Source organism: Lontra canadensis, unplaced genomic scaffold, assembly GCF_010015895.1.
Source record: "Lontra canadensis isolate GAN:19392208 unplaced genomic scaffold, GSC_riverotter_1.0 scaffold12, whole genome shotgun sequence".
NCBI classification, from domain to species: Eukaryota; Metazoa; Chordata; class Mammalia; order Carnivora; family Mustelidae; genus Lontra; species Lontra canadensis.
Window position 1 is genome coordinate 23,160,960 of NW_022631006.1, and position 27,325 is coordinate 23,188,284.

At 39.5% G+C, this 27,325-nt stretch overlaps 1 protein-coding gene and 1 pseudogene across 8 annotated transcripts in view; one reads left to right on the forward strand and one right to left on the reverse strand.

Moving 5' to 3' along the window:
- MEIS2 (Meis homeobox 2) overlaps positions 1-27,325 on the forward strand; it is a 206,284-nt gene that overhangs the window by 133,908 nt on the left and 45,051 nt on the right. For all 8 annotated transcript variants that reach the window (XM_032856887.1, XM_032856884.1, XM_032856886.1 and 5 more), the window contains one exon: positions 12,387-12,463. In XM_032856887.1, the coding sequence (XP_032712778.1) occupies positions 12,387-12,463 (77 nt within the window). The remainder of the gene's footprint in view (positions 1-12,386; positions 12,464-27,325) is intronic.
- On the reverse strand, positions 89-411 carry LOC116867355 (annotated as a pseudogene).

Below are 27,325 nucleotides of genomic sequence, written 5' to 3' on the forward strand. Positions count from 1 at the left end.
CAATTTCTGAGGGTCCCAATGTGCTCATGGAATTTATACTGGGGGAAGCTGTAGGACAGATTCCTTAAGAGACCCTTCTAGAGAACTCTCAGTGGGTGGGAGTGTTGCTCATTGTTGCCTGTGTCTTTCCCTTCTGCTTCATGTGTATTACAAAATAGTCCATGCATGTGATGGTGAGCCCTGAGATAGCGAGAAGCAGCTCTGGAAGCCCACTTTGCCATCTAGGCGCAGGTCGAGGTCCTTCCTTATTTTGTCCACGGCCAGAGGGTCTTTTTGATTTTCCAAAAATCCAGGGAACTCCTTTTCCATGAGTACTCTCAGGTCCTCCTTTGTTAAGGAGACTTTATCCCCAGCAAACTCGTGAAACGTGAACATCATGGTTTCCAAGGTGTGTTCCATTTGAGAGAGCATTTTGGTGAGGTCTGTTGAAACCTTGGCCTGAGGGACAGTGGGGACAATTGACTGGCTGGGATGCATGTCCATTGAGTCCTTTTTCTCAATATTTTCTGATTTGCTGTCCAAGTTAGGAAGAAAGTAGCCACATGTAATATTTAAGTTATAAATATATATTAGCATATATTCTTATTCTTTTGTAATGAAACCTTTTTGTGTGTGTTTTTGTATTTTCTTTTAGTCCACAAGTTTTTAATTCATTTGGATTTACTCAGCATAACATTTAATTATGGTGGTAAAAGGCAAAGTATTATCAAATGGTTTGCTATTTCAGTATTTAATCACTTTTATCTTAAATGAGTAAATATTTAGTCAATAAATATCCAGAGTCATGAAAACATGTATTTTTATGTACATATATATTTTCTCATCTTGTTTGGTGAGGACATAGATTAGATAGTTGATAATCTTCTATAATTACTGGAAGAAACATATTCATAAGTATGTTGAAAGACATTTTAAAGGTGCTCTAGTTACTGATGACTTGACGTTCTGAAGACAAATTGGACACTTACAAAGTGATTGTTTTCATCTACTTTAGAAACACTTTATATGTAAAATAATTGTGTGTTTAGGTGAAACAGTCATGGGCAGTATATGCACAAAGACAGATCAGCATTGTGACAGTACCTCATTCTGTCCCCATCTTGATTCAGTCAACTTTCACTAAACAGGCTGCTTTAAAAGGGGGAAGGAAAAACAACTTGATAAGATAAAACTATGGGGAATTCCAAAATAAATACTGATAACTGACCTGTTTTTTTGATGGCTCATTAATAGTTTTTTTTCTATGGTAGGAGTTGCTTGCTTTATTTACTAGTACCAGTGGATAACTATGGTAAACACTTGGGTAATATCTTTGACTTTTTCATATTCCCTGGACTGATAATGACCTTTCTCCCAACCCCTTTCTTTAAGATTTTATTTATTTATTTGACAGAGAGAGATCACAGGCACCCTCTCCCATGTTTTTAAAAATCATATAAATTCTAAAACATTTTAAGAACATGGGATTATAGGGGCTCCTGGGTGTCTCAGTGGGTTAAAGCCTCTGCCTTCGGCTCAGGTCATGATCCCAGGTGCTGGGATCGAGCCCTGCATCAGGTTCTCTGCTCAGCCGGGAGCCTGCTTCCCCACATCTCTCTCTGCCTGCCTCTCTGACTACTGTGATCTCTTGTCTGTCAAATAAATAAATAAAATCTTAAAAAAAAAAAAAAGAACATGGGATTATAATTAAACAGGAAAAAACTCAGGGTTTTTTTTTTTTTTTTTTAGCCCGCCTTTCCCCACCCCATTTTCAGAGTATTTATCTACATGTATAGTTGTTTCCAGTGCTCGTTTATATGCAAAAAGCAGCTGTGTATAACAAAAAGAAGCCAGTCTGGAACCTCTGAACCAAATTTCTAATGCCACTGTTCTATACATTAGTGTTTTTATCTTGATGCACTGTAAAATGAAAGAATTAACTCTTGTTGGGGAGGTCTGATTCCTCATTGGCACCCAACTGAAACCTTCTTCATAATCGGGTGCAAGAAATGGTCATTTGCTACTAAGGTTCCCCTCTTTAACCACTACTGCCCATCATAAGAAGTCATTCCTTTAGAGCTACTTTCTTTTTATTTTTATGACTTTTTAACTTATCATTAACCCCATTCTCTTATCCTGTACTCTGAGATGAGCAAGAGGATAATATCCACAACAGTTCCATTGCTTACTCTAGAGATAATAACTTTTTTGAAAAAGAAGATAACCCTCCGTTTCTTTAAACATCAACTTCCTCTTTAAATCTATGGTAGCTTTCTCTTGTCACATTGGACTTTCAGTACATTCTTAAGGTAAATTCGACAAAATTATTTATAGTGTAGTCCATGCAAAGAAAATTAGACTAAACATACCAGAATTGTTTTTTATAGCTTATAAACTTGCTTAATGATTCTTTAATATGTACTCCCACTTTTTTTTCAGAAATGTGACAATTTTTATTTTGAGTTGCATGGAATAATATTTTAAAATGTTTAAAAATAGTACTTAAAAATAGTGTGCATTCTTATCAATAAATATGTTAGATTAGAAGTAATCTAAACCTAAAATGATGGTTAGAGCTAATTACAATTTAATATTTTCAATATGTTATGAATTTGCTTGTTGTGGGAAAAGAAAGCAGATACACCTAAGTCTTTTTTAAATTTTTATTATTTATTTTTTTAATTATGTTTATTAACATATAATGTATTATTCGCCCCAGGGGTACAGGTCTGTGAATCATCAGGCTTACACATTTCACAGCACTTACCATAGCACATACCTTCTCCAGCGTCCATAACCCAGTCACCCTATCCCTACCCTCCCACCTTCCAGCAACCTTCAGTTTGTTTTGTGAGATTGTCTTATGTTTTGTCTCCCTCCCGAACCCATCTCGTTTCATTTTTTCCATTCCTACCTGCCAAACCCCTCGCCCTTCCTCTCAAATTCCTCATATCAGAGAGAACATACGATAATTGTCTTTCTATGATTGACTTATTTCGCTTACTTTTTTATCCATATTTTTTCATGTTATTAAAGAAATGTAGTAGACTAATCACAAATCCTCATTTCCTTCTAACTCAGTCTCATACGGCACTGTGTCTGGACCTGTTAAGTAGGATTGTTGTCATAAGATTAGATACAAGTATCTCTGTTGTCTAGACATTATATAACTCTCTACCACGTACTTCAGATCTTTGTTTTAAAGAAACCCCTTAGCCTCTTTAACAAGAAGAGATATTAAATGCTAATGAAAAGTCCCAAGCACTTACTTCTTTTCTATAGCTTCTCATGGTCACCATCTGAATTTGCCAATTTCTACCCCGTTCTCTACATATATAAAATTTTACTCGTATTTTAAATAAGAGCTGTTTCTCACTGTTTCACGTATGATGCCATTACATGTTGGTATTATTTACCTCTTTGCATGTCTCCCTCCTTAAACCTCCCTTCTCATTTGCTATCTTTGCCTCCACTGACTTCTCTCTCACTTCAAAATAGTATTTTTAGGTTTCAAAGAATTTATTTGTTTGATTAATTCAACATGCAGTTATTGATGCCCCTTGCATGCTGGGCTGTGAACTAGATTCTGGTCTCTGCTCTCAAGGGAAGTAGGGTCAGATAGGAGAGGTAGACAAATGAGTGGGTATTTGCAATGCAGTGGCATGGCATGAGGGAGAAGTGTAAGGTGATGTAAGAACATGTAGAAATGGATGTTAAGTAATTTACAGGATAAAATCTGGCTATTGGTATTCACCAGTCTTGGGTAGAAATAAGACATTCCATACGAAATGTTCTTTGAGATTATGTAATTGTGAAATTTCTTCTTGCTGGGGAAACCAGGGATGCCTTAAAAAAAAAAAAATGTGGAGGAGACCAGGCCAACAAGGTTTAGGCAAGTCCCTTTCTCCTCAGTTGACCTCAGTTTTGTTAGACACAAAATAAGAAAGTTTGAATGAGATAACTCTGATGTCCTGTCTAGTTCTAAAACTCTGGGTCTGTAAGTTTTTCTTTTTCAGTTCACTGAAAAATCTAAATAGCCCAAACCTGTTTTGAAACCTATTTCAACAAATGATCCATAAAATAAATAAGCACAAAATTCAATTTTTTGGAAAAGTGGTCTGGCTGTAGAACTGAGTAGTCCCATAAAATATTAATTTGGTCATAGTGTGGAAATGTGAAATGATTGTTAAATGAGTCAAGGCCTTATTTGTGGCCTTTGGCTCATTTGGTAAGATTACCCATTAGCCATGTAGGCAGTGTAACACGCATGGGCAAGCAGCTCATGGGAGCGTCCTAACAAATGTTAAATAAAAATTATCTTTCTCTGGCCTTAGGAATATATTTCTGTTATTTTTCAAAATAAGACTGAGCTCAGCTTTAACGTCTCAGTCAATAGGAAAATAATTATACCCATTGTGCTTAAAATTCTGACCCCTATCTAGAAATGTTTTTCTAATACTTCTTATATCTTTTTGGAAATTTAGAAGTAGACTGGGCTGGGCGGGGGGCAGGGGGCGTGGGGAAGGCTGGTGCAGGAGGAGGGGGCACCTGGCTGGCTGAGTCAGGAGAGCAAGGCAACTCTTGATTTGGGGGCTGTAAATTCAAGCTCCAGATTAAGTGTAGAGATAACATAAAAATAAAAATCTTTAAAAATAAGAAAAATTAAGGAAAAATATTAAAAAGTAAAAGGGGTATTGGGGTGTCTAACCTTCACTCAGTTTCATCATTCCTGCCCATATGAACTCCCTCTATACCATTAAAATATGTCTATGTAACATTTCCTCTTGCGAGAACTGTTACTTCTTTGTCCCAAGACACTGATTTTTTTTTCTTTCAGTCATTAACTTTGGTTTCATAAGAAATTCCTTCTTCATTTTTTTATTTTATCTATATCTTGATAATAATAAATTTAATAACTGTTCTTAAAATCTCTGGATGATAATCCATCAGGCTCCTTCAGTATTCCATTAGCTTATCTACCAGAGAGAGAGCAAGCGCTTTTCTTTGTGCCCTTTTTAACGAGGCCTTCCTACCATGGCTCTAAATATCAACCAAACATGTTAATCTCTTAGGATCTGGCTATTATTAAAAAAAACTCTCAAACCTTTTCCTGAATTTTAAAAGATGTGATTATTCTAGTTCAATCTATTTACTTCCATGTGAACTCAAATGGAAATGAATCTCCTGAAATAGCCACATTTTCTTCATCCCAAGTATACATGTGGCATTAAAAAAAAAAAAAAAAAATCCAAACCAAACAACTCACTGATCTAACTCTGAAATCTGGGTTTCCATGACACCAAACATCTGGATGAAAAGTGAAAAATTTAGTAGATGTTTTCAAATATCCAACATTGTGTCAGTAAAACAGTTAAGTGACTGACTCAATCTTTCCATTTTTATCTGGGTATTTACGCTTCATATACGTAGCACCATCAGTCCTTTCTAGAAGGAAACATTATAAATCTCAGAAGCAATACATCACACACAAGGATGTATTGAGCACCTATTATGTGGGATACACTGTGCTAAGTGCTTATAATCTTGACCTCTGTCCTCAAATGATTTGCAGTGCAGTGAAGGATATAACAGAAGTACACAATATACATAAAAAACAGTGTGGGTCAAATAAAGACACAAGAGAGGAGAGAAAACACTGAAATTTTTAGGGAGAGTGACTACTTCTGGCTGGAGAGGATTTTCCATTGGATCCAGTGTTTGGACTGGCCATGATGGACATGACAGGATCATGGAAATGGAAGGGCATGTTGTAAAATGCACTCTCTTCTGGCAGCTGGGAATTTTACTGAAATAAAATCACCCTAAATTAACTGGATGATTGCAAAAGCTGTTGTGTCATTTTGCATTATCACAGCCTTTGGTTTCTGTAAGGTTTTTGAGTCTTAGGTATTTTGATTAGCAAATTTCTATCATTTAAGAGTTGCAACTTGACACAAGAAACATACTAAAATTTACTCTCTGTTTAGTCATTTTAAGAAATACCCTAAGAATTCTACCTTATACTTTGGTTTTCTTATTTAGATTCTTAAGAATTCTGGGTTTTATAGACACTGTATGCTTAAATATCTGTCTTCCAAGTTGGGTCATTTTTAAGTTTATTGGGATCACAACTCTGATAAGCCTTTTTTCAAAATCCCAGTCCTCAATATTTTTGTCATATTTGATCAGAGTCTGCAGGCATAGATGAAAGCAACAAGGTTCATTTCTTTCCTCTTCTTCTTTCTCCTTCCTCCTATTCTTTTTTCTTTTTTCAATAACAAATAATCGTTTTTAGCCAGAGGGGGTGAAGGAATAAACTGAGAAGGCTGCAGGTAATCTAAGCCAGCCATGTATATGAGTCAGGACTAATTTATTGGCTCAAGAAACTGAAAGGTAAAAGGAGCTGGCTTTAGGTAGAGCTGTATCCATGTGCAGAAATAATGTTAGGCATCTATTCTTCATTGGCTCTGCTTTTGTCTGCATGGGCTTCGTCCTCAGCCAGGCTTTTCTACTTCGGTGGCAACAATGGCATCAGCAACTCCAGGCACACATTCTACTGACTGAGTAACCCCTGTGAAAAGAGAATGCCTTTGACAGACAGTCCAACTGACTCCCATTAACCTAATTTGGGTTTCATTCTCAATGCAGCCGGAATGACTGACTATACTGATTGACTAAGCCTGGTCCACTGGCCACCCCTGAACACATTCCTAAAGAAAACCAAGGTACCATTACCAAAAAAGAAAGGGCGAAGATACGTCAGTGAGAAATGTTAACGTTAAAGTGGGAAAAACCTTCACTAAGTGTCAGGAGAGCACGTGGTTATCCCTTCTCTTCCTGCTTCCTGTTTCTGTGACTGGGCGTATGTTTCTTAAGCCTAGGAGTCTCTGTTTTCTCATCTACATAAGTTGGATTCCAGACCATAGTTCTATCTCAAGACCTTTTTATTCTACTATTTTGTGGTTCTGACCTCAAGAACTCAGGACAGAGATAAGGGGACACACAGAAAAGCAGACACTTTTAACAGTAACACAGAGCAAGAGATACATCATGCTTCCTATAGAAGTGCTTAGGGTAGGAAGCGAGTTTGGCAGTGGAAGAGTGAAGAGTTTGTACTGAATCCTGAGGTAGTGATCAGAAGCTCAAGACAATTTGAGAGAGAGAATCACTAAGATTCACAATTAACCATCACAAACTTTATTACAATCTCTATAGACATTTCTCAACCCATACAGAGCTTTCTTAACCTCTTCATTTTACTTTCCAGAGACTGGATTCTAGGCACAGTCTTGTTCAAGGTGATAGCACAGCTTGACTGAGAACTTAGTCTGTTTTTTTTTGTTTGTTTGTTTTCCATTTTTCCTACAATTTGGGACTCCATCCCAGAACTCTGGGATCATGACTTGATTTGAAGGCAATGCTTAACCAACTGAACCACCCAGGTGCCCTACCCAAGGCAGTTTTATTGTTCAGCTCAGGAAAATTGCTTAGAGGGTTCCATATATGAGTGGCATCATCAAAATCTAAGTCACCTCGGTGAACTCTAGAGAGCAAATAGTGTGTTGGAGGGGACTGAGGAAAGGGAAGCTGTCGCCATGGTGATCAGTTTCCAAGTGTTTGCTCAAACTAAGACCCTGCTCAATAAATTACTCCACGGTTTGTCTTAATGGTTACATTATATCATCACAGAAGTCATTTGAGAAACTGGACATTGTTCCAAAGAGCTTGTCTAGTAAGCTTCATAGGCCAGCAAGTGAGTCAGACTCATTGGGTAGGGAGAAAAACTTAAAAGACAGGGCTGGTCCTAGAGATGTGCTGCTTTTAAAAATTGTCTAGTCAGGGGTGCCTGGGTGGCCCAGTGTGTTAAGCCTCTGCTTTCAGCTCAGGTGGTGGTCCCAGGGTCCTGGGATGGAGCCCTGCATTGAGCTCTCTGCTCAGCAGGGAGCCTGCTTCTCTCTTTCTCTCTCTCTCTCTCTCTCTCTCTGCCTCTCTGCCTACTTGACATCTCTGTTTGTCAGATAAATAAACAAAATCTTTAAAAAAAATTATCCAGTCAGAAAGTTATCATAGCATGAAAGAATATAACTTTATAAAAATGTTAAATTACTATGGATTTAAAAATATGAAGTACATGAATTCATTACAATTATGATAAATTATAATTTAAAAATTAAGTCTTTAAAACCCTTGTTTGAGGGGCACCTGGGTGGCTCAGTGGGTTAATCCATTGCCTTCGGCTCAGGTCATGATCTCAGGGTCCTGGGATTGAGTCCCGCATCGGGCTCTCTGCTCGGCAGGGAGCCTGCTTCCCTTTCTCTCTCTCTGCCTGCCTCTCTGTCTACTTGTGATCTCTGTCTGTCAAATAAACAAATAAAATCTAAAAAAAAACAAAAAACAAAAAACGAAAAACCCTTGTTTGAAGCAGTACAGACAGAGACATATAGAGGTATCTGTAAACAAAAAGTTGAAGTCTCAACCCCGTACCCTACTTAACATAAACCATTATCAGTGTGTGCTTCGCCAGATGTTTTCTTGCAGTGACAGGGACAGATATATACATATATAATCTATTTATCTCCTTTATAAAATTTCATAATACATGTTCTACAATTTGCTTTTTTTCACTCAATATATGACAAAAACCTCACATTTTATTTAACTATGATTCAGTTGATAGGTTATTTCCAATTTTTCACCCTTCCAAATACTACCATTTTCATTTATCCTATATTTCTAATTCATGAGATGATTAGAAATATAATTTGAAGTCTTCTTAGACATCAGTACAAATCCTTTTAACATAGAATAAAATTCACGACAAATCATTTCCAGTTTGGACATTATTGGAGAGGGATTAATCACAAAAGAAGATTATTATTAAGTGGTTTCTTCCAAAAACTGTTTCACTGATGTATTCTAAGGATACTGTAGATCCATTTCCATGTACTTGATAAACTAGATTAACCTCAAAAGGAGAGAGGGGCAGAAGGTCTAAGTAAGGTTAGTATCTTGAATAAAAATAATACCTTACTTTCAAATGAGTCTTTAGGGGGAAAGAAAGCAATTAAAAATATTTTCTATCTACACTGGGTCATGAGCCACACATGTCTCATTAACTTTTTGAAGAGTTGTCAGTTGATATTCAAAGTAAGGAGAGCCTTGTGACTCACTTCTATTTCAACGGTGGCTTCAGAACTATTTTGGGATGTGAAAAACTTTGACCTATGCTGGTTCTTTCTTGATGAAGGGAATCATCATCATCGCTATTATGTTACGGTGTGCGTTCTTAAAAGTAAATTGAGCCACCTCTGGGCCACTGGACCAGAGTGGGTTGGCCCCCAACAGTGAACAGACTAAACTATAGCTTTAGTCCAAGAATATGGAAACTGACAACAAATTATTGCTTGTGGTCTACTTCCAGTTTTCAAGTGCAAACATACCAAAGTTTATTTTAAACTTGAACCAGTCAGACATTTAGTAATATACATCAAAGAAGAAGTGAAGGCCTCCCATGTTTATTATTTCAATATGATGTCTGTTCTAATAAAGTAGAAGAATGCATATGATAGACCATGTAGTAGAAATCCTCTGGTTCTACAGTTAGGCCTTAAATATATACATATATTTGTAAATTAATCCAAAACACATTGCCATGGTTCCAGTTCCTCTGAAAGCTGATTGTTTTCCATCCCCTTTTTAATTTTAGAAATATAGTGGCTGACTGCCAGAACACTTTCCGATAAACAGTCCACTCCATGTATAAAAGGGGCATAGAATCACGAATGTTCAAAAACCACAGAACGTTATTTAAATAAGTTAAAGTTATTATGGTCTTCCCTATTAATTAAAAAAAAAGCCATCTGTGCAAGGTGAATTTTGGTAAGGTCCCAATTTTTATAATGATTGTGGATGGAATTTGCAACTGCTCTCATTGTGAAACGAAAGTACGGCTCAGGGATTCCCAAAATAAAATGTACTGTTTATGTAATTTTGTGGTCATTTGACTAAATTTCTAATAAAACACTGGAAAGAATTCTTGTTATGTGATCAGAATTTACAGTCCTACTTGAAGGAATTGGCTCTCCACTCACATCAGATTTCTACGCTTCTACTTCCTTAACATCCTAAACCTTTATTTCATCCAAACCTTCTGCGTGTGCATGTGTGTGTCTGCCTCTGTCCCTCTTTTTCACACACAGCCCCCCCCCACAACACCCATGTTTTGTTAGGCCTGCCTTGAGCACACTCATCCAACAGTGAGCAAGACTGAACACACCAAACGGAAAATACCGCGTAAAGGAACAACATACTGGATGACATTGCCAGTGCATGTCGATGTGCTCGTGCAATGAGTCCTCATTTTCCTTTTTGTTATTTGCACATTTCTGTTCAATCTTCCACCATTGCCATATAGGGACGATAACCTAATAAACCGAAGCCCTCAAACATCTAAGAGGGACAAAGAGTCAAAAGGTGTTCCTCTCTTGCATTTGGCAGGAAAATCCTAGGACGAGAAGGATCTGGGGATTGTTCTTGGTCCTTTCCCCAACCACTGTTTTCAGTCCATTAAAATTTGTACCCTGGCCTTTTCCAGCTTGAAGCCACCCGGGTGTCTGTGATGGGCAATCCTTCTTGTTTGGGCAGTCATTCATTATCTCCATTACCAAAAGGAGAATAGAGGACCAGTACATTGTTTGGATGAACCAGAGTGTTAGGAGGAGTATTTGTCGTGGCGGCAGAGGGCCGCACCTGACAGGCAAGGATTGATGGCCAGGAATGAGTGTGAGTGGCCAAAGCAGCCTCATAGGATGCAAATTACTGACTGTGGATTCCAATTTATCCTGTTCATTTTTCTTGCCCGTGCTGAAGACCATTAGTGGTTTTTGAAGCAGTGAAGGGGTCATTACTAATGTGGGTAGGCTCGAAGCAGGAGGGGGAAGGAGGGGAAAAGCCTTCTGTAATTACACAGCTTTCAGGAACAGGCTGCAGGCCCTAGCCAAAAAAGTGTCAACACCTCGCAATCAGAAAAATTTATTTTCATTTTATGCTTAACCCATATTAACTCAACATTATCATCTTTCTTTGTTAACATTTGCAGAATATTAAAAGCCTGGCTTCTATACTAATACAAATCTGGTTAACCCCTTTTGCTGTACAGGGGATTTTGTTTTAACCTAATGGCATTTGGGTTTGCTAATAAGTAATTTTGCACATTTCGGATAATGCACACTATTATGGATGATGAAATACCTGAAGAATAAGATTTTAGATGATTGAAGAATGCGCATTCTCTCCAACACTGGGATGATTAGAACGCTCTGAATGGAATACTCTGTTTTTCCTAATGTCACCCTTTAATAATGTTGATGGAAATAATAATAATAAGGCTTCCTAGTTTATGAATGACTTTGACATGCTGGATAAAAGTTTACTTTTCTGTTTAAGAAAACCAGTGAATTGAGAGCAGGGACCTCCCTAGAGACGTGTTTTATAATCATGTGCGTGCAACTACAGTGTCTCCAGAAGGGAGTGTGTGGTTCTGAAATGACAGTCCTCGAATTCAGAATGATAGAAGGAAGTGGTCGATGGTGGGAGGGTGGCTCAGTACAAATGTTGGTGGGCCCTGATGGGAAGCAAAGACAAATGAAAAAGCATCAAAACCCATGGCTTCATTTGCTGATCGGCACACCGTAAGGTCAAATGTAAAATTTCTCTGTGAAGCCTTGCACGTCATTGACTCCTTTTGATATGTGGTCATCGTGTGTGACCCACTGTGTTAATGCAGAGTAGTAACCATTAAGAATGAGTGCATCTCCCACTGGCCTTTGAAGGAGTCAACATAAATACAGTCAGTAAAGTCTGTTACGATTAGATCGGTTGCCATGGCTTCTTAAAATAGTAGCGATGACCTCCTATCTCACTTTCCAAACTTCTACTGTCAATAACCTCAGATTAACTAGGAAATAATGATTATATTGGCCATCTCACAAAGCTGACATAGGATAAGGGCTTCACATAGGTTTTCGAGGCAAGAGAGTAAAATGGCCCCGAAACTAGTTCTCTTAGTGTAACTGAAGTGGTTGCCGATAACCAAAAATCTGATCCCATCGTGAAAGTGCTTTCCATCCCTGACCGGCTGAAGAAATTGAATAACTGAAACACTTTGCTTTTTACAGCCGGCCCTCCAAAGTGTGGCAGGAGCGAGGGGGCTGCTAACGCCCGTTTTTGGGATTCTTGTCCCAGCCTATATTTTTCTCCACGTGATTAAAACCAAACAAACAAAAAGCCTCGATTAGGAAAATCAAGCCGTAGACTAAAGAAATCACAAATGGTGGTTTCATTCTTAGAAGTAAGTGACTCTTTCTTAACTTCTGATACATCTTTCAAAACATTTGTTTTTTCATTAGCATCCGTACCCTTCCGAAGAGCAGAAGAAACAGTTAGCGCAAGACACAGGACTTACAATTCTCCAAGTAAACAACTGGTGAGTGACCCAAAAACCAATGTCTTTCTCCCCTGGCTAAAATGAGATTTCTAAATAATTGTTTTCTCTTTTGCTTCTGAAACAAATGAAATTGAGGAGGATAACGTCTGTGTTTCTACCCTGAGGTGTGAAAGTAGTGTGTAGGGGACGAAAAGGTAAATGGTGGTTTTAAGATGTATTCCTCTCTCTCTCTCTCTCTCCCTCTCCACCTCACTTTTCCCATCTCTGATGCTTCAGAATTCTCCAGTTGAACCACAGATTCTGTTTGGGTCATTCCTATTGAAAACAGTTACTGTGGTGTTTGTTTTGTTTTGTTTTCTATTTTTTGTGCGGTCCTCTTACGGAGTGATTGGGTCTGGGAAGGGTTCTTTTGTCTAGGCTTTCAGGGTGATGAAGGGGTGATGAAGATGCAGGCTTTTTAGCATTTCCTAATAGAAATTTATTTACCCTATTTTTTGTTGTTGTTGTTGTTTTTTAACACAGGTTTGTGGGGGGCGGGCGGGCAAACATTTTCCCATTTTGAGCTTTGCGATTTGACAGATTACTCCTGTGTGGTGCATGGACCATCACCCTTTGTATGTGGCTTAGAGGGTAACTGAGGAAAAGGAGGGGCAGAGGATTAAATAAAATGATCACAGTGGCCAAGAAATGATATAGGAATTACTTATCAAAATACTGGCCCAGGTTTTATCAGGAGCTTAATTTTGTTCAGTACATTCTTGGGGTGATGTTCAGATTAATTGAACTGACAGTTCCCTTTCAAAATTCAGGGAAAGTATTTGCACGGATTTCAGGCCTTATACAAACTTAATTACATGGAACTCCATTTTATCATTCTAATTCCATGTAGCAGAGGTTGTATTTACAAATGAGAAGTCTCTGCCTTTATTCACAGCTTTCCTTAATATATTTATCAAAGCAGGTTCATTTACAAAGTGCTCTATCTGTGGGATACAGGCAGGCAGACATTAACAAAGCTTTTAGGTTTATCAGGCTCGCTGCCTGATGAGCTACCCGAGGGTCAATTGATTTTGTGGTTCTGTGATTCATTTTTTTCTCATTTTTCTAGGATCACAATGAGAGACATGCTTGGAGAATTAGCCAGTTTGTCTGCCTTATCTGTCAGGCAATTTTTTTTTTTCCCAGGGAAGTCAAGCTACTTAAATTGGCCACAGGAACTGCCGTTATCTGACTTTAATGCACCCTATAGTGTGGATAGCATTTCAATTACACCAGTAACCAAAGCTTAGCTGCAGCCCTTTTCATGCCTGTGCTGTACAGAAAGTGATGTGCCTACCTACAGAAGCAGAAAATTGAGTTGCCTTGCTTCTGTCAGGGTGATTAATGCAGAAATAAACTGCTAACCTGAAAAGAAAGGCAGAAAGGAAAGATAGACAATACAGACTTGAATTCACTTTAATTTTCTTCTAAAGATTGGAACTATGTACATGTAAAGATACCCTTTAGACCAAAAACTTGGGATAAAGCCTCTGAGCTTCTGACAGGGAAGTGTGTGTGATTATATGTTGATACGAGCCTCATAGCGTGAACACATAGAATATACGTCCACATCTATATTCCGTTTTATGCTCCCCGCACGAGCTACCAGTGGTCCAAAATAGGAAAAATAAATACGCTCTGCATTAACTACGGGAAACTTACTTGCTCTGCACATTATTGGACAACGCACTGATGGCCAAACGGAGCTGCTCTCTAGCCCGTGGTCCTTCATGCAGTTAATATCGCTCTGGAATCATGATTTTTGCACCCAGGGTGGGGTGGCGGGGGGCAAGTTGAGGAAGGTGGTGATGGGAGTGTTTGAGAGAAATGAAGTCCTTCTGCACGGAGATTCGGCATTGACATTTGATCTTGCTCTTTTTTGAACGTACTGTTCCAAATCATCCCTTACCTCTACTTTTTGATGTAGTCATTATACTTCAAGAGGTAAGAAGCTCGAGTCCTGTATCTAAAGAGGAGCGTTTCTCATAATCAGAGACCTGGTGGGCACCTGGAAAGAGCGCCCTTGTTTTCTGAATTCCATCGAGCCCGGAAGGCACATCCGACGAGTCCTGTCGGCGGGATGGTTTAGGCTTCTCATTTCTCTATTATTTGAGCCGTATTTGCTGCAGAACGCCCAGGGTTAGGATGTGACATTCTAGCGCTCAGTAGACTTTCCGTAATATGGCATAAACGTTGACACCTACGTCTCTACAAAATAATTCCATCTTCCTAATTTTCACACTTCCTTCTGAAAAACCCTATAATCCTGCCCCGAGGTCCAATTCTTAGTTAACGGCTACTGTAACTTCGATAATAAGGTGTGACTCATGAGGATAGCACAGCAAATAGCTCGAAAAGACTACCAGGAATTTCATATAGAGATCGAATTTCTGGGGATTTCACAAAGACGTTTTAAAGAGAACACCAGCCAGCATTAGTTCGTCTTGAAACTGTCCAATGCCTTGATGAAGTCAGCCTGGAAACAGAGAAAGCTATCCCGCCTAATTTCAAAGGGCTTCATAATCACTGTCCTTAAGTGCTAAGTGATGCCTAAGAGACGTGGTAACAGTGGGCTATAAGCTATTTCTCCAGGCCCTGAGAGCTCTCAGCAAAAAAGCACAGGGATCAGACAGCAGTTCCCAAACCTCGTTCAGTCAGCTCTCCTTGGAAATAATACCCACTCCTCTGATTAAGGCCAAGGCTTTAGGCTTCGTGTGCCGTAAGGCTTGTACCTGAAGAGTTAGAATAGTCTAGAAAGCTCACAAATCATAAAATCATGGCTGACTTGCTGTTCTAGTTCTGCTTCTCATGAACCTCTTGAAATACAAAGGCCAAGCAAGTCAGGGTTGTTAAGCCGCGCTGTAACATAGACATGTACATCTAGAATAATACGCAATAGCGCATGGCTCCACGCTCTGGAAAAGAGCAAGAAGCAGTGGAAACAGACCTGTTAAGATCAGTCAGCAGTTTTAGAACAAACAGGCAAAAAGGAAGTTTAGGAGGTAATTAAGGGAATTAGAGATTGTTTTATCTTAGCAGCCAATGATAGAAATAATCCTAATGGGCTTTTCCAGTGTATTTACACTAGGGAGGATGCAAACAGTGAGGATACAACGAAATCAGATGTGACTGCTGGAGAAGAGTGGAGTGTATGACACCGAGTCATTTTTTCTCACAGTTAGCCCTCAGAAGCACCTACAATACCAGTCCTCTAATTAAGACCTTTTTTTTTTTTAAAGATTTTATTTATTTGACAGAGAGATCACAAGTAGAGAGACAGAGAGAGGAGGAGGCAGGCTCCCTGCCTAGCAGAGAGCCTGATGTGGGACTTGATCCCAGAACCCTGAGATCAGGACCTGAGCTGAAGGCAGAGGCTTAACCCACTGAGCCACCCAGGCAGCCCTAATTAAGACCTTTAAAACAAAACAAAACAAAACAAAACAAAACCAAACCCAAACCATGATAACCAGCTAGCTCTTCGACGTATATGCTTCACCGCTAAAGCTAACCACAAGTGGCAAGGCTGGTTTTCTCTGCAGGTTAGAACAACCCACGTACACGCATTAGGAGAGAAAAACCACAAAGAAATGCATATCCTTAACTGAATGACCTCCGCACAATGGGGAAGCAAATGTGATGTCGTTAGACTGGATATTGATTCAAGCTTGAATGGTAATATGGCATGGTTGGTAAGCGCTCAGGCTCTGGAACCAGACTCTACGGGGTTAAAATCATTGTTCCATCATCTGTCAGATGTCTGACTGCAGCAGATCACTTAACCCCTTGATGCTTTAGTTTCCTCATCTGTAAAATGGGGGCAGTGGTCTATAGATTACTTACATAGTCGTGAGAATTCACGAAGTGCTGCATGCTGAGTGGTCAGCACAGTGCTGGCAGACACCGTGGATGCCATCTATTATTAAAATAGTTCAAAATAAGTCCTAAAAATGAGAAATAGGATTCCATACAACGATTTCAATAATGAAGTCATTAAGTAGCTTACAGACTAGAATGGAGATTTCTTTCAAGGGGAAAGAAAATTTGGGGGGCAAAAACTTTCTGTGCATAGCTTCTTTTTTTTCCACATTCTATGAGTAACATCTATTTATTGTTATGGGTTAGAAGTTGGTGACTTTATAGATGGAGGAGACCTAATTCTTGCCCTCATGGAGCTCACAAGCATATTACATCTGATTTATTTTGTTATCACTTATTTACTGTTCACTATATAGCAACCTGTGCTAAGCCCTTTTAAAATATTTCCTTTTTCCTTTTTTCCCCCAATACTGAGAAATAGTTGGCTTACATCACTGTATAAGTTTAAGGCATACAACACATTGGATCTACTTATATACACTGTGAAACAATCACCACAGTGGGTTCAGCTAATGTCCACCTCATGTATGTGCATTGTTTCTGTATTAAACAAAGATAGTCTTTTGTAGTTTCTTAAATGATCGGGTTTTTGTTTTTTTCTTTTCTTTCTTTCTTCTTCTTTTTTATTTATTTTTTTTATTTTGTAGTTCTTTGATGCCAGGGAGGTAAGATTAGGGAACCCTAGGAGGTAAGTAGCTTCAAATAGCTGTGAAGGTTAGACGTCTTGAAGGAAAGTTTTGGGTATTAACTCTCTGATATTTCCTCAGGAGGCATGCTTACAACATCATTGACAAAAGATTTTTTTTTAATTACTTTTTAATGAGGAAGTTCTTTTTTTTTCTTTAATGAGGAAGTTCTTGAATAATTTGTTGGGGTGCAGTCATACATCTTTGACAATAATAATCACTGAAATACGACAGTCTTAACTTGGACAAAATCCATTAAGCTAAATATGCCATGACAAAAGTCATGACATTTCTGTGTTCTCATGCAACTTTCCTCAATGCTGTATCTGAATTACAATATTAATTTTAAAGTTCCTATTTCCAGGCTTGTTTCATTTTATATTCTGAAGATGTTATTTATTTTGAGAGAGAGAGAGAGAGTGCACTTGACATGGGGCAGAGGGAGAGAGAGAGAATCTCAGGCAGACAGACTCCCTTCTGAGCGTGGAGCCTGGCTCAGGTCTGGATCTCACAACCTTGACATTCATGACCTGAGCCACAATTAAGAGTCAGATGCTTAACTGACTGAGCCACCCAGGAACCTCTCCAGGTTAATTTTAAAAGAAAGAAGTATTGTACTTTTGAAAGCTCATGTCACTTCTTCAGTATTTATATCATCTCTCTCTACCAGCAAGCAAAATCCACAGGGTGACTTACTGACAGAGTACAGGTATACGGGGCATAAAGGACTTATTTTCTTGATAGAAGGCTGTCCCAGAGCCCCAAATAAAAATGCACAAAACTTAAGTTTCAAAGAACTTTCCAGTTGAATGTAGTTCAGAGAGTTCCCCCGTGTAATAGATTAAGTGTCCTGGTACAGCCTCTCAAATGGAAGATATTAAGTATCTGTACCCTGTTGGCCCCACCTTTCCGTTAAGGGTCTTAACAATACTCTTTCCTGGTCCAGCAGCTTTTAGTAATTGGACCTCCGCTTTGTAGAACCTCTGGGAAAGTGCCCATTTTGTACCTCTTTCAATGTGGCCACACCGATGACTGTTTCCAGCACACATAGGAACCTCTTCAGTTAGGATTCAGGAGCTATGCTGAGAGAGTTCTCTTGGGAATCAGTTTCTCTTTCTAACTTTCTTCTCTTTCCCCTATGGAAGGCTTGCTAATGACCCAGGTGACTTGGTTTTCTTCTGTGTGGAATGGAATGATGTGGAGACAAAGAATTTGTGTATGAAGACATGATGTAGGTTAAAAGTGCTCTGAAAAGAAAAGATGCTTTTGTTAGGAGAACTTCCCAGCCCTGACCGAAATATGGACAGGAACAGAGTGGTAGCCTGAGGAAAGCAATCCTTCTCCTCCAGAATCCCTCAGTCTAGATGGATTCGGGTGCCCAGATGCTTTTCTTTGCCACGTACTCCTGAAGGGCAATATTAGTGTTCGAGGTGGGTTTCAAGACCAGGCGGTCAATTTCAAGCCCTCAGTCAGTGAAGCCTGGGGCCTGGTTTGAAGCCTAATGAGCAGGAGGCTGAGGAAATAGTAAAAGAGATGCACTTCTTTACAGCAAAGAAAAGTCACTTTCAGAGGGTGTCTGTGTTGTCATTCCACAGCAAAGGGAGCGGACACCAGGAAATACGTTGTGATATTAGGACATCACGCCTAAGCAGGGAATGGAGTAAAATAATTTTGTAGTAAACATATGGAATAATTGGCCAGGAGTGCAAGAATCTGCATGAGGTACGGAGACAGCTGGACACTTTTATCTCGAGAGAAAAAGGGTTGAAGGAGGACGTGATAAACCGGGGAGGTGGAGTTGAGATAAACCTGAAGGGAACCAGCCTGCGGGACGAAACATTCTCTCTCTAGCTCAGCAGTTTCCACCGCCGGCCATTTGTTAAACACAGAGTCGCCGTCTTCGGCGATTATTTCTTAGTAACATGTATGTTTCTGAATAAAAGGATTTTTATTCTGAATCTCAAGTTAGATTTGCCAGGTGCTAGACTCATTGTCAGCGTTTCATGTGTTGGAACTGCTGATACTGAGGAAGCGAACACACACACACAAAAAAAAGCCTGCTTCACTTTGGTGAACTTGAGGTGAAAGGCGCCTCTTTCCGATGGCCTCCTCTGCCAGGGAAAAAAAAAATCAGTGACCGCGGAAGGAGGCAGAGATGCCAAGGGGGTGCGGTGCCAACCAGCCCCGTGAGGTCTTTGGCTAAAACCAGAGCTTTTTTTTACCAACAGTCATGCATGGGGTTAAAGAACTAAATTTGTCTCGGCAGTAGGCTCCCAACCTCTCCCTCTCTGCACGGGTTCTGCTCACGGTTTGCATGGTCACAGGATCATTTTCTTGGGGACCTGCAATTCTTCCTGAGAGGAAAACCAAAAGGAGTAGGAGAGATTTAAACCGTGAAGAGGAAAACACACACATGATTAATGTTTAACCAGAAGGACAGCCCTCAGTGGGCCTGAAACCCTGACAGGGTTTTTATTCTGCTCTGTCTCCAGCACATGTACTAGGGGACGACCAGGGCATCGACACAGGACACAGCAGTTTTGTGCAAGAGGCACAACTGCCCTATTTTTCCCATTTCACTTCCTGCAGCAGATTCGTGAAATTCCCACACTGATCGGAAGCACGGAAGAGATTTATTGGACCTTGGCAGCCGGGCCTCCAGACTCCTGCCATGTCAGACCAGCATTTCTAGACACCTTCTGTCCTGGAGGGATGGCAGTACCATTTCCAGAAACTGACATTCAGTCCAAATTTGGGCAAGCCGCTCAGACTCAGCAAGAGCCTTTTAAAAGTGGTAAACAAAAGGGAATAGAGGGGGAAATAAAGGAAGGGGATGCCAGCGAGGGGACTCAAAGGGGAGGTTTGCTGCAATCCTTTACATTCAATTATACCAGCTCCTTTGTGCTTTTCCCTTTAGCTCTGCAAAGAAAGAATGAAATATGGTTTTCATAGCAAGCTGGCAGCATTATCTCAGGATACATATTTCTTTGCTGGGTTGGAATGCCAATAAGGGGTGGGGGGAGTTCCTCGTTTAGAGGAAAGAACAGTGCTACAGAGAAAACACAAAACAACAAAAAAGGAATGCAACAAGTTTCTGAAACAGTTCCAAACATTGCCCCTTAAAGAAAATATTTAAATGAGAACTTTTTTGAAGAGTAAATTTCTCATGCTGAAAGTTACCAGTTTTCAAAAGTCTCTAGATATGGAAAGAAACTGGCCAAAAATGTAAACTATTTTTGATATTTGAAGATTTCTGAGAATTAGCCCCTCTCTTTCATTGATAAGGACAATGAACTCCACAGACCAGTCCTGTGTGAGGCACAAGGCTCTACCTACTTCTGTACTTCATTATACCAGTATTTGGAAGAGAGACAAGGTTTGCTCCAGTAAGTCCTTTATCCATCTCAATTGGCATCATCTACATGGTTTCTCAAAGTAACACAGAAATAAAAGTCGATATTTCAGTGGGTTGCGTGATTTTAAAGTCGGATGATATTGGCTTGCTATTTACTTATTTTAAAACAAGAAAAAATGAAGAGGAACTATTGAAAAATATTACAAAATTCTTTTAGAGCAACAGATTCAGCAAGTATTCCTAACCCCAGCCGCAGATCGACAATGCTGTATTTTAAACAAAACTCAACGAAAAGGACTTCTCAGGTTGCACTTCAACTTATTTTCAGAATGCAGAACATCAAAAGGTGCTTGTAAGAATTGAACATGGCCCTTCTATTAGAAGCTATTCAAGGTAGGGTGAAAAGATGGATGGGAATATACAAATTCTGTGTTGTTTACTTTCTCTACATTTTTTACTCTTAAAAATAAGAGGCTGGGTGGCTACTGCTTGGTTCTGAATTCTCGGTCCTATTTACCCCATCGCTGCTTTTTCCGATAAATCTTTTTTCCTTGTTTCCTCCATTTCCCCTGGTATAGAGTGTATTTAAAATGTATTCCAAAGATTAGCTCTCAGAGAAATAAGTACTTTATGAATAGTCTTTAGACAAGATTCTCATTCACTTCACTCATTCATTCACACATTCATTCATTGGAGAGCAGTCTTCCAAAAATTACTTAATTGAGAATCTGCTCTGTTAATGAGTAAATGTAGGTCCTATTAACCTCTTGATCTTAAGGACTTGTTTTGTTGTTGCTGCTGTTGTTTTCATTGTGTGTTGGGTTTTTCAAGTATTAGAGAGTGAGCCTCGGCTAGGAGGAACCTCCCAGTGCTTACCCCAGAAATTCTGTCCAATTCATGACACAACTATTTCCTCTATTCTCTAGAAACAAGGAACATCTTTTTTTTTTTTTTCTTGGTCTGCAAAATTATTATAAGCCTGGAGAGGAAAATATAGACAGACTTGTGGGGTTTTTAAAATTTTCTCATCATTTTTCCTGCTTCATTGTTTTATTGCAGTCATAATAGAAAACCCTGTTTCTGTTTTTGTTTGTTTTGCATTTTGTGCATGAGTCAGAGTGATCATTGCTGACTGAACACTCAGCATGTTACATTCGCAGCTAACTCCCTGCCCTTGTCCCGGATTGTTAATTCGTGCTGGGGTTGAAACACGAGTGAGGTTCTTTCTCTTTTTTCCCTTGCAAGGTAAACATTGAGAGAGAAGAGATTTCCCATCTGTCTCTAGATACAGCTTATCTTTTAGATAAGTCCCTGCAAGCTGCGGTTTCAGGCTGTTTAATGTCGACCTCTTGAGTTCCAAACTTCCTTAATGCCTTTAGATAAGCAAAAACTTTAACAGTAATTACTAAAGGAGTGGTGGGATAGTGGATTAATCCCAAAGACCCAGATTCAAGTCTACCTCGAAGCCCACAGCCCACGGGTGAATAATCTCTTTAATGCTCTTGGTTTTGAGGTTTCAACTCAGTTCTTCAGGAAGAACCTGGCCGTTCTTGACTAAGGGTATATCCTGAGAATGAGTGCCAGAGAATTCCTTTTTCATTGTTGATTGATGGATCTTCTTCATAGAGATGGTCACAGATATCTACATACTTTCACCTGTCTGGTATTGATATTTAGGTAATTTCAAGGTTAAAGTGTCATCTATTTTAAACCTGGACTTTGGATATCATTTCACTTAAAAATAGTGAAACACATGGCCAGCTTTCTTTGTCTCTTTACATGCACTGTTTTCTAAACTTGAGAATGTACCCTCTTCCAAAGAGAGGATTATGATTCCAGTAGTCTGGTGCATAAAGGTACTCAGCCTAACGTATAAGAAGAAATACACAAGGATTTTATTGGGCCAAGTGGTCCTTTTTTTTTTTTTTCCCCAACTGTGGATCTGAATCTTATTGTTTTATTTGCCAGTGCAGTTGAAAGGATGCACGAATATTTCTGAATGCCCGTGAGCAAATTTCCTCTTTATACAGGTGTGTAGAAAGTAGCACAATAGAATTTGGTCGCAGCTGGCTTATTTCCTGTGTTACCTGAAGCTCAGTTCGATAGGGTAAATTCCAAATATCTTTTTAGCTGGGAGTTACTAAATCTTGATAGTCTTGGGTCTGTGTGACTGAGTGTGACTCTTTGCTTTGCTACATATGCAGGCTTCCTGTTATCCTGCAATGTTCCCATGGATTCAGTGTGTCTACGGCTGTGTTTGGTGGAATGGGCTGGTGTGGAAGAAAAATGTTAAAGAAAAAAGTAGAAATTCCCAGTGGAATGGAATAATAGAAGTCCAACAGATAACCCTCCCTTGTAATTTTTTCATAATGAAATGTACTAAAGCAATGTCAGTAAACAGGAAACAAGCGTAAAATAATTAGCACCAAAGGGAACATAATAGGTTACTTATTAAAATCCATAGAAGGATTTTGTGACCTCATCGAGTCCAGGGACCAGGGATCACGTGACTCGGCATGCCCTTTCTGAGGTGAGCACCCCAATGCACTTTGTCAGCATACTGGCTTCTGACATTAAATAAGCTTCAGGTATGATTTATTGAGTAGCCTTTTGACAGGAGCAACAGCTGAAATCTTCTAGGCCTTGCTGAGCCTTAGCTCTGTTTTCATTACTTTCTCCAAGTATTACATCTAGTCAACCGAGTTATGTGTAGTTCTGGGAGAATCTCTCCTGCTCCCAGAAGTCATTGTTCCACTCATAATAAAATTATGCTATCAATTTGCCACAAGAGAAACACTGAAGTTCACTAAATTATTGCCATGTGTTTTGTACTAAAGACAAAGTAATACCAATTAAAAAAACAACCACCCCTGGATTCTATTTTTTAATGGTGTGCGGGGAGAAGTGAGGCTGGCTCACAAGGGAGGTCATGTCTCTCTTCTACACATTACAAATTTCATTTTCCTTAATTAGAAAATGACGCTTATGGAGAATGAGCAGGGGGTTTAAGTGGGGAAAGAAGAAAGAATGAAACCTGAGCTGAGCCCTAAATAATTTGTCAGAAAATGACAACTTACCTCCCGCAAGACTATTTCATTTGAAAGATTTCCTAGGTTACATTAGGCTCAGATAGATTTTTCCGGAAATGGGGCCATAACCCACAGACTGAAAAAAGTCCTGGTTCCAAAGCTCGGCAGATAAGTCAGATCCATACTTTGGTTCCATCATAGTAGCTAGGACCCTGTCTCTCTCATTCAGGGCAACATTTTCAGAATGCTAGGTCCCTAGGGAGTTGAGCATTAGTTATGATGTGAGAGTGTCATGTTTTTCGAGTATCAGCAGGAACTAATATCCCACAGTCTCATTTCGTCTTCTACCAGATTAATTAAAGAATTGCCAATAATTTGGTCTCAGAAGGAGGGCTTGCCTGTCCCACACCCTAAATAAATAGTGACTGCCAATTTACCATCAAGTCGGTGATGAAGCGAATTCAGAATTTTAGATATAACGAATAAGTCCAATTCCATTACCGCAGAAAATCTTTATACACTAAAATTATTTCCAGCCCCAGGCAGTACTAATTTTAAGTAACACTTCTAATGACACAATTTTGTGAAGCAATTGTGGGAGGCCCTTTGTAGTGTGTTGTTATAATGAATTATATTTGTTCTGAGGACTACAGGTAAAGTTTCTTGAGAAAATCGGCAGTTTATGAAGATGATAGGATTTTCCCAGTAACACCAGCAATCATTCACGACAATAATAATAATAAGGACTTCATTGATAGACCTCCTTTGGGAGCCTAACAGCAACATTCGAGAATGGACCAAACTGGATTCAAAGAGAGGCATCATAGCAGAACGAAATTTGGTTGTATTTTTATGACAAAGAGTTCTAATCTTTGGCTAGGTTTCCGAACTAGTGGAGAGTTTGAAATAATCTCTGGATTGGCTTGGGTTTTTTTTCTGCCTTTTAAGTGACAAGGGGGTTATTTACTTTGCTTATTAGCTCTTAGTAGGTGCTCCTAATTTCTTGTTGACTTAAATTGGAAGAAGCGAGAGAGAAGGCCGAGGAAGAAAATAGGCATGATAGCTGGGTATGGAGGTGAGAGGGCCACCCCTAGTGTGCCATTTCTTGGAGATTACACTGGAAGTTAGTTTTGAATCAGAGGAAGGAAGTCTTCAGTAGTTGGATAGAAATAGTACAAGAGACCATGAAAGTGGGGAAATTGAGTAAAGGAGGAGGTTGGGAGGAAGCCAGCTCTCCCTGACTAGAGAAAAAGGAATTTGTAAGTGTGTGAGGTGCTGTGAGAGAGACAGAAAGTCTGGTCCATGGGGTTCTGGGGCGGCCGGCACAGAGGAAGCTTCAGAGCTCACACAAAGGATGATGCAATGTGTGGTAGGTTTAAAGCGAATTGACTGGGACATCGACAGCTTGGGTCTAATTCCATCTCAGACAATTTGTATGATCTTCGGCAATTTAGCCTTTCTTGGTGTCTATTCCCTCATCCATAAAAGAATGGGGACTGGGTGATTTTTAAGGTCTTTTCTATCTTTAAAATTCCATTATTTTATGATTCTAAGCCTGTGAACTGAAAAAAAAATCTAGTCAAAGCAAGTGAGATGAAAATGATTTTAACCATTGTATTTTGAATCGATTAGAAGAGAGGGAGAGACCAGTCAGAGTAGACTATAGGTGCCTTAAACAGAACCTGAATCAGAGATTTAGCTATTAAAATGGAAAAGGAACCGATTTTATCTCTATTGTTAAAAAATGTGGCAGGATTTGGTGACTAATTCAGCACAGGGTGCGAACGGCAAAAGGAGCTACAACAACTCTGGGCTCTGTGCCTTGGGGGAACAAGGGTTTGGGGATTCTTTCCACAATGACAGCAGATTTGAGTGGGGCCTGCTGGTGTCTCTGGGAAGATGATCTTGTTTTCACAATAGATAGCACAAAATAGAGATGAGCCCTGAAGGGGAAGAGGTCAGAATAACAGGAAACACTGCGGGACCGCACAAGGGGAAGGAAAGGTAGGTCTGAGGGTACAGATGTTATTCAAGGCCCTGGGAGCAGATGAGCTTGCCCAGAAAGAGCGAGGAGGCCTTGGTGATAGAGGGCCCTGGGAGGAGCTTAGGGAAGGAGGGGCAAGTTCACACTGACTGCTGTAATTCAGAGGGGACCCTGACAGGAACAACTCCCCATGTGGTTATATAGGAGACTTTACTGAGGCAGAACACTTTAGAGAACAAGATTTCAGTTCATAGTTTACAATTTCCAATTGGAAAGACCCACTAGAGTTAAAAAAAAAAAATAGAAGTTTTGCATCTGTTTAAAGCACAGGTTTTTTCATAAAAATGGGATAGCAAAGAAGGGAATAAAGTGCATCATTCATCTTCCAAATTTAGATAGAATGATAAAGGGGTAAACTTTCATGCTGTGAAAGTTTTGACTTCCATAGACATCCCACGGTTTTGCATAGTTGTGAAGATTAAAAAGCTTATAAGAGTGTGGGGTCACCTCATGAATTTTTCCGCTTTGTGAAATTCCTTGGCATCCTGCTCCCTGACAGGTTGTCTTCAAAACAAAAACAATCTTCCTAATAGTGTGTTGTTGATCCGGTGATGAAGAGCAAGGACCTTTGGTACGGGTGGGCACTGCTCTAAAGTGATTTACTTCAACGGGGACCATTTATACACTTTGGCTTGTCACTTTGATGGCGATTTATAAATTTTTAAAAGGCAGCACTAGAGAAAAATGAAACACGGTCTTATGAAAAGCTTATCTTATTTAGCTTTCGCGTAGAGGCTATGCACAATGCCTTATTTTGATCATTGTGATGAGCTGTTTCTTAAAGGAGTGTTGTAGGTAGATGCCCCTATTCAGCAGGGCGAGAGAACTCAAACACCAAGTCAAAGTCACGTATAGAGGGGCACCTTGGGGGCTCAGTGGGTTAACTTTGGCTCAGGTCATGATCTCAGGGTCCTGGGATCAAGCCCTGCATCAGGCTCTGTGCTCTGCAGGAAGCCTGCTTCTTCCTCTCTCTCTCTGCCTGCCTTTTTGCCTACTTGTCATCTCTGTCTGCCAAATAAATAAATAAAATCTTAAAAAAAAAAGTCACATGTAGAGTTTCACCAAAAGTCATTGAATTTGGAGTTATTGAGATGGTCAGTTCAGATGATTTCCCCATATAAGCAACTACCTTCATTTGTCAAGTCCTCTAAACTGACTCTACTTTGTCAATTCCACACTACATGGCAAGAGAGGAATAAAGTGGAAATCTATGGGTAGCTAAAACTGTGCCATTTAAATATTTAAATCAGTGGAACAGTTGTGTTATAACCCCACTGTCACATCTGACGTCCTTTCCATACCTGCCATGCTCCCTCTGCTTCCAAAAGCTCGTTAGTCTCCAAAGTCAGTTAAACCATTCTGGAGAAACTTCTGGATTTCCTAAGGCTCTCTTTCCTGGGTGTACCATTTATATTGACATGTTACTACCCCAGAGTTCATTTCTGTCATGACTTCTTTCCAAAATAAGCATATTCCTTGCCAGGTCTTCTCATTGGGGACCATGAAGATAGATGAACCCAAGAATTCCGAAAAACAAACAAACAAACAAAAACCCAAAAAACAAAAAAATACCTTCAATGAGTTTGAACATTTTCTGAAACCATGATCTTTTCCCCTTGAATGCAGTGAATGAATCGTCCTTGTTATCCACCCGGTCCTGACTGTATTTGAAGTAATACATGAAAATTTTACAATTTCTTTAGACAACTGGGCATTTGCAATAAAAAGGAATAATATGACAGGTTGAGTCATTTTATGAGAATATGTTATTTTGTGACTCTTAGATCTTTATTTAAAGGGGAGAATTAAGTATACCATCGCAAACAGTCAATGAAATAATAATTACAGTAGAGCCAAATTTTATAATAAATC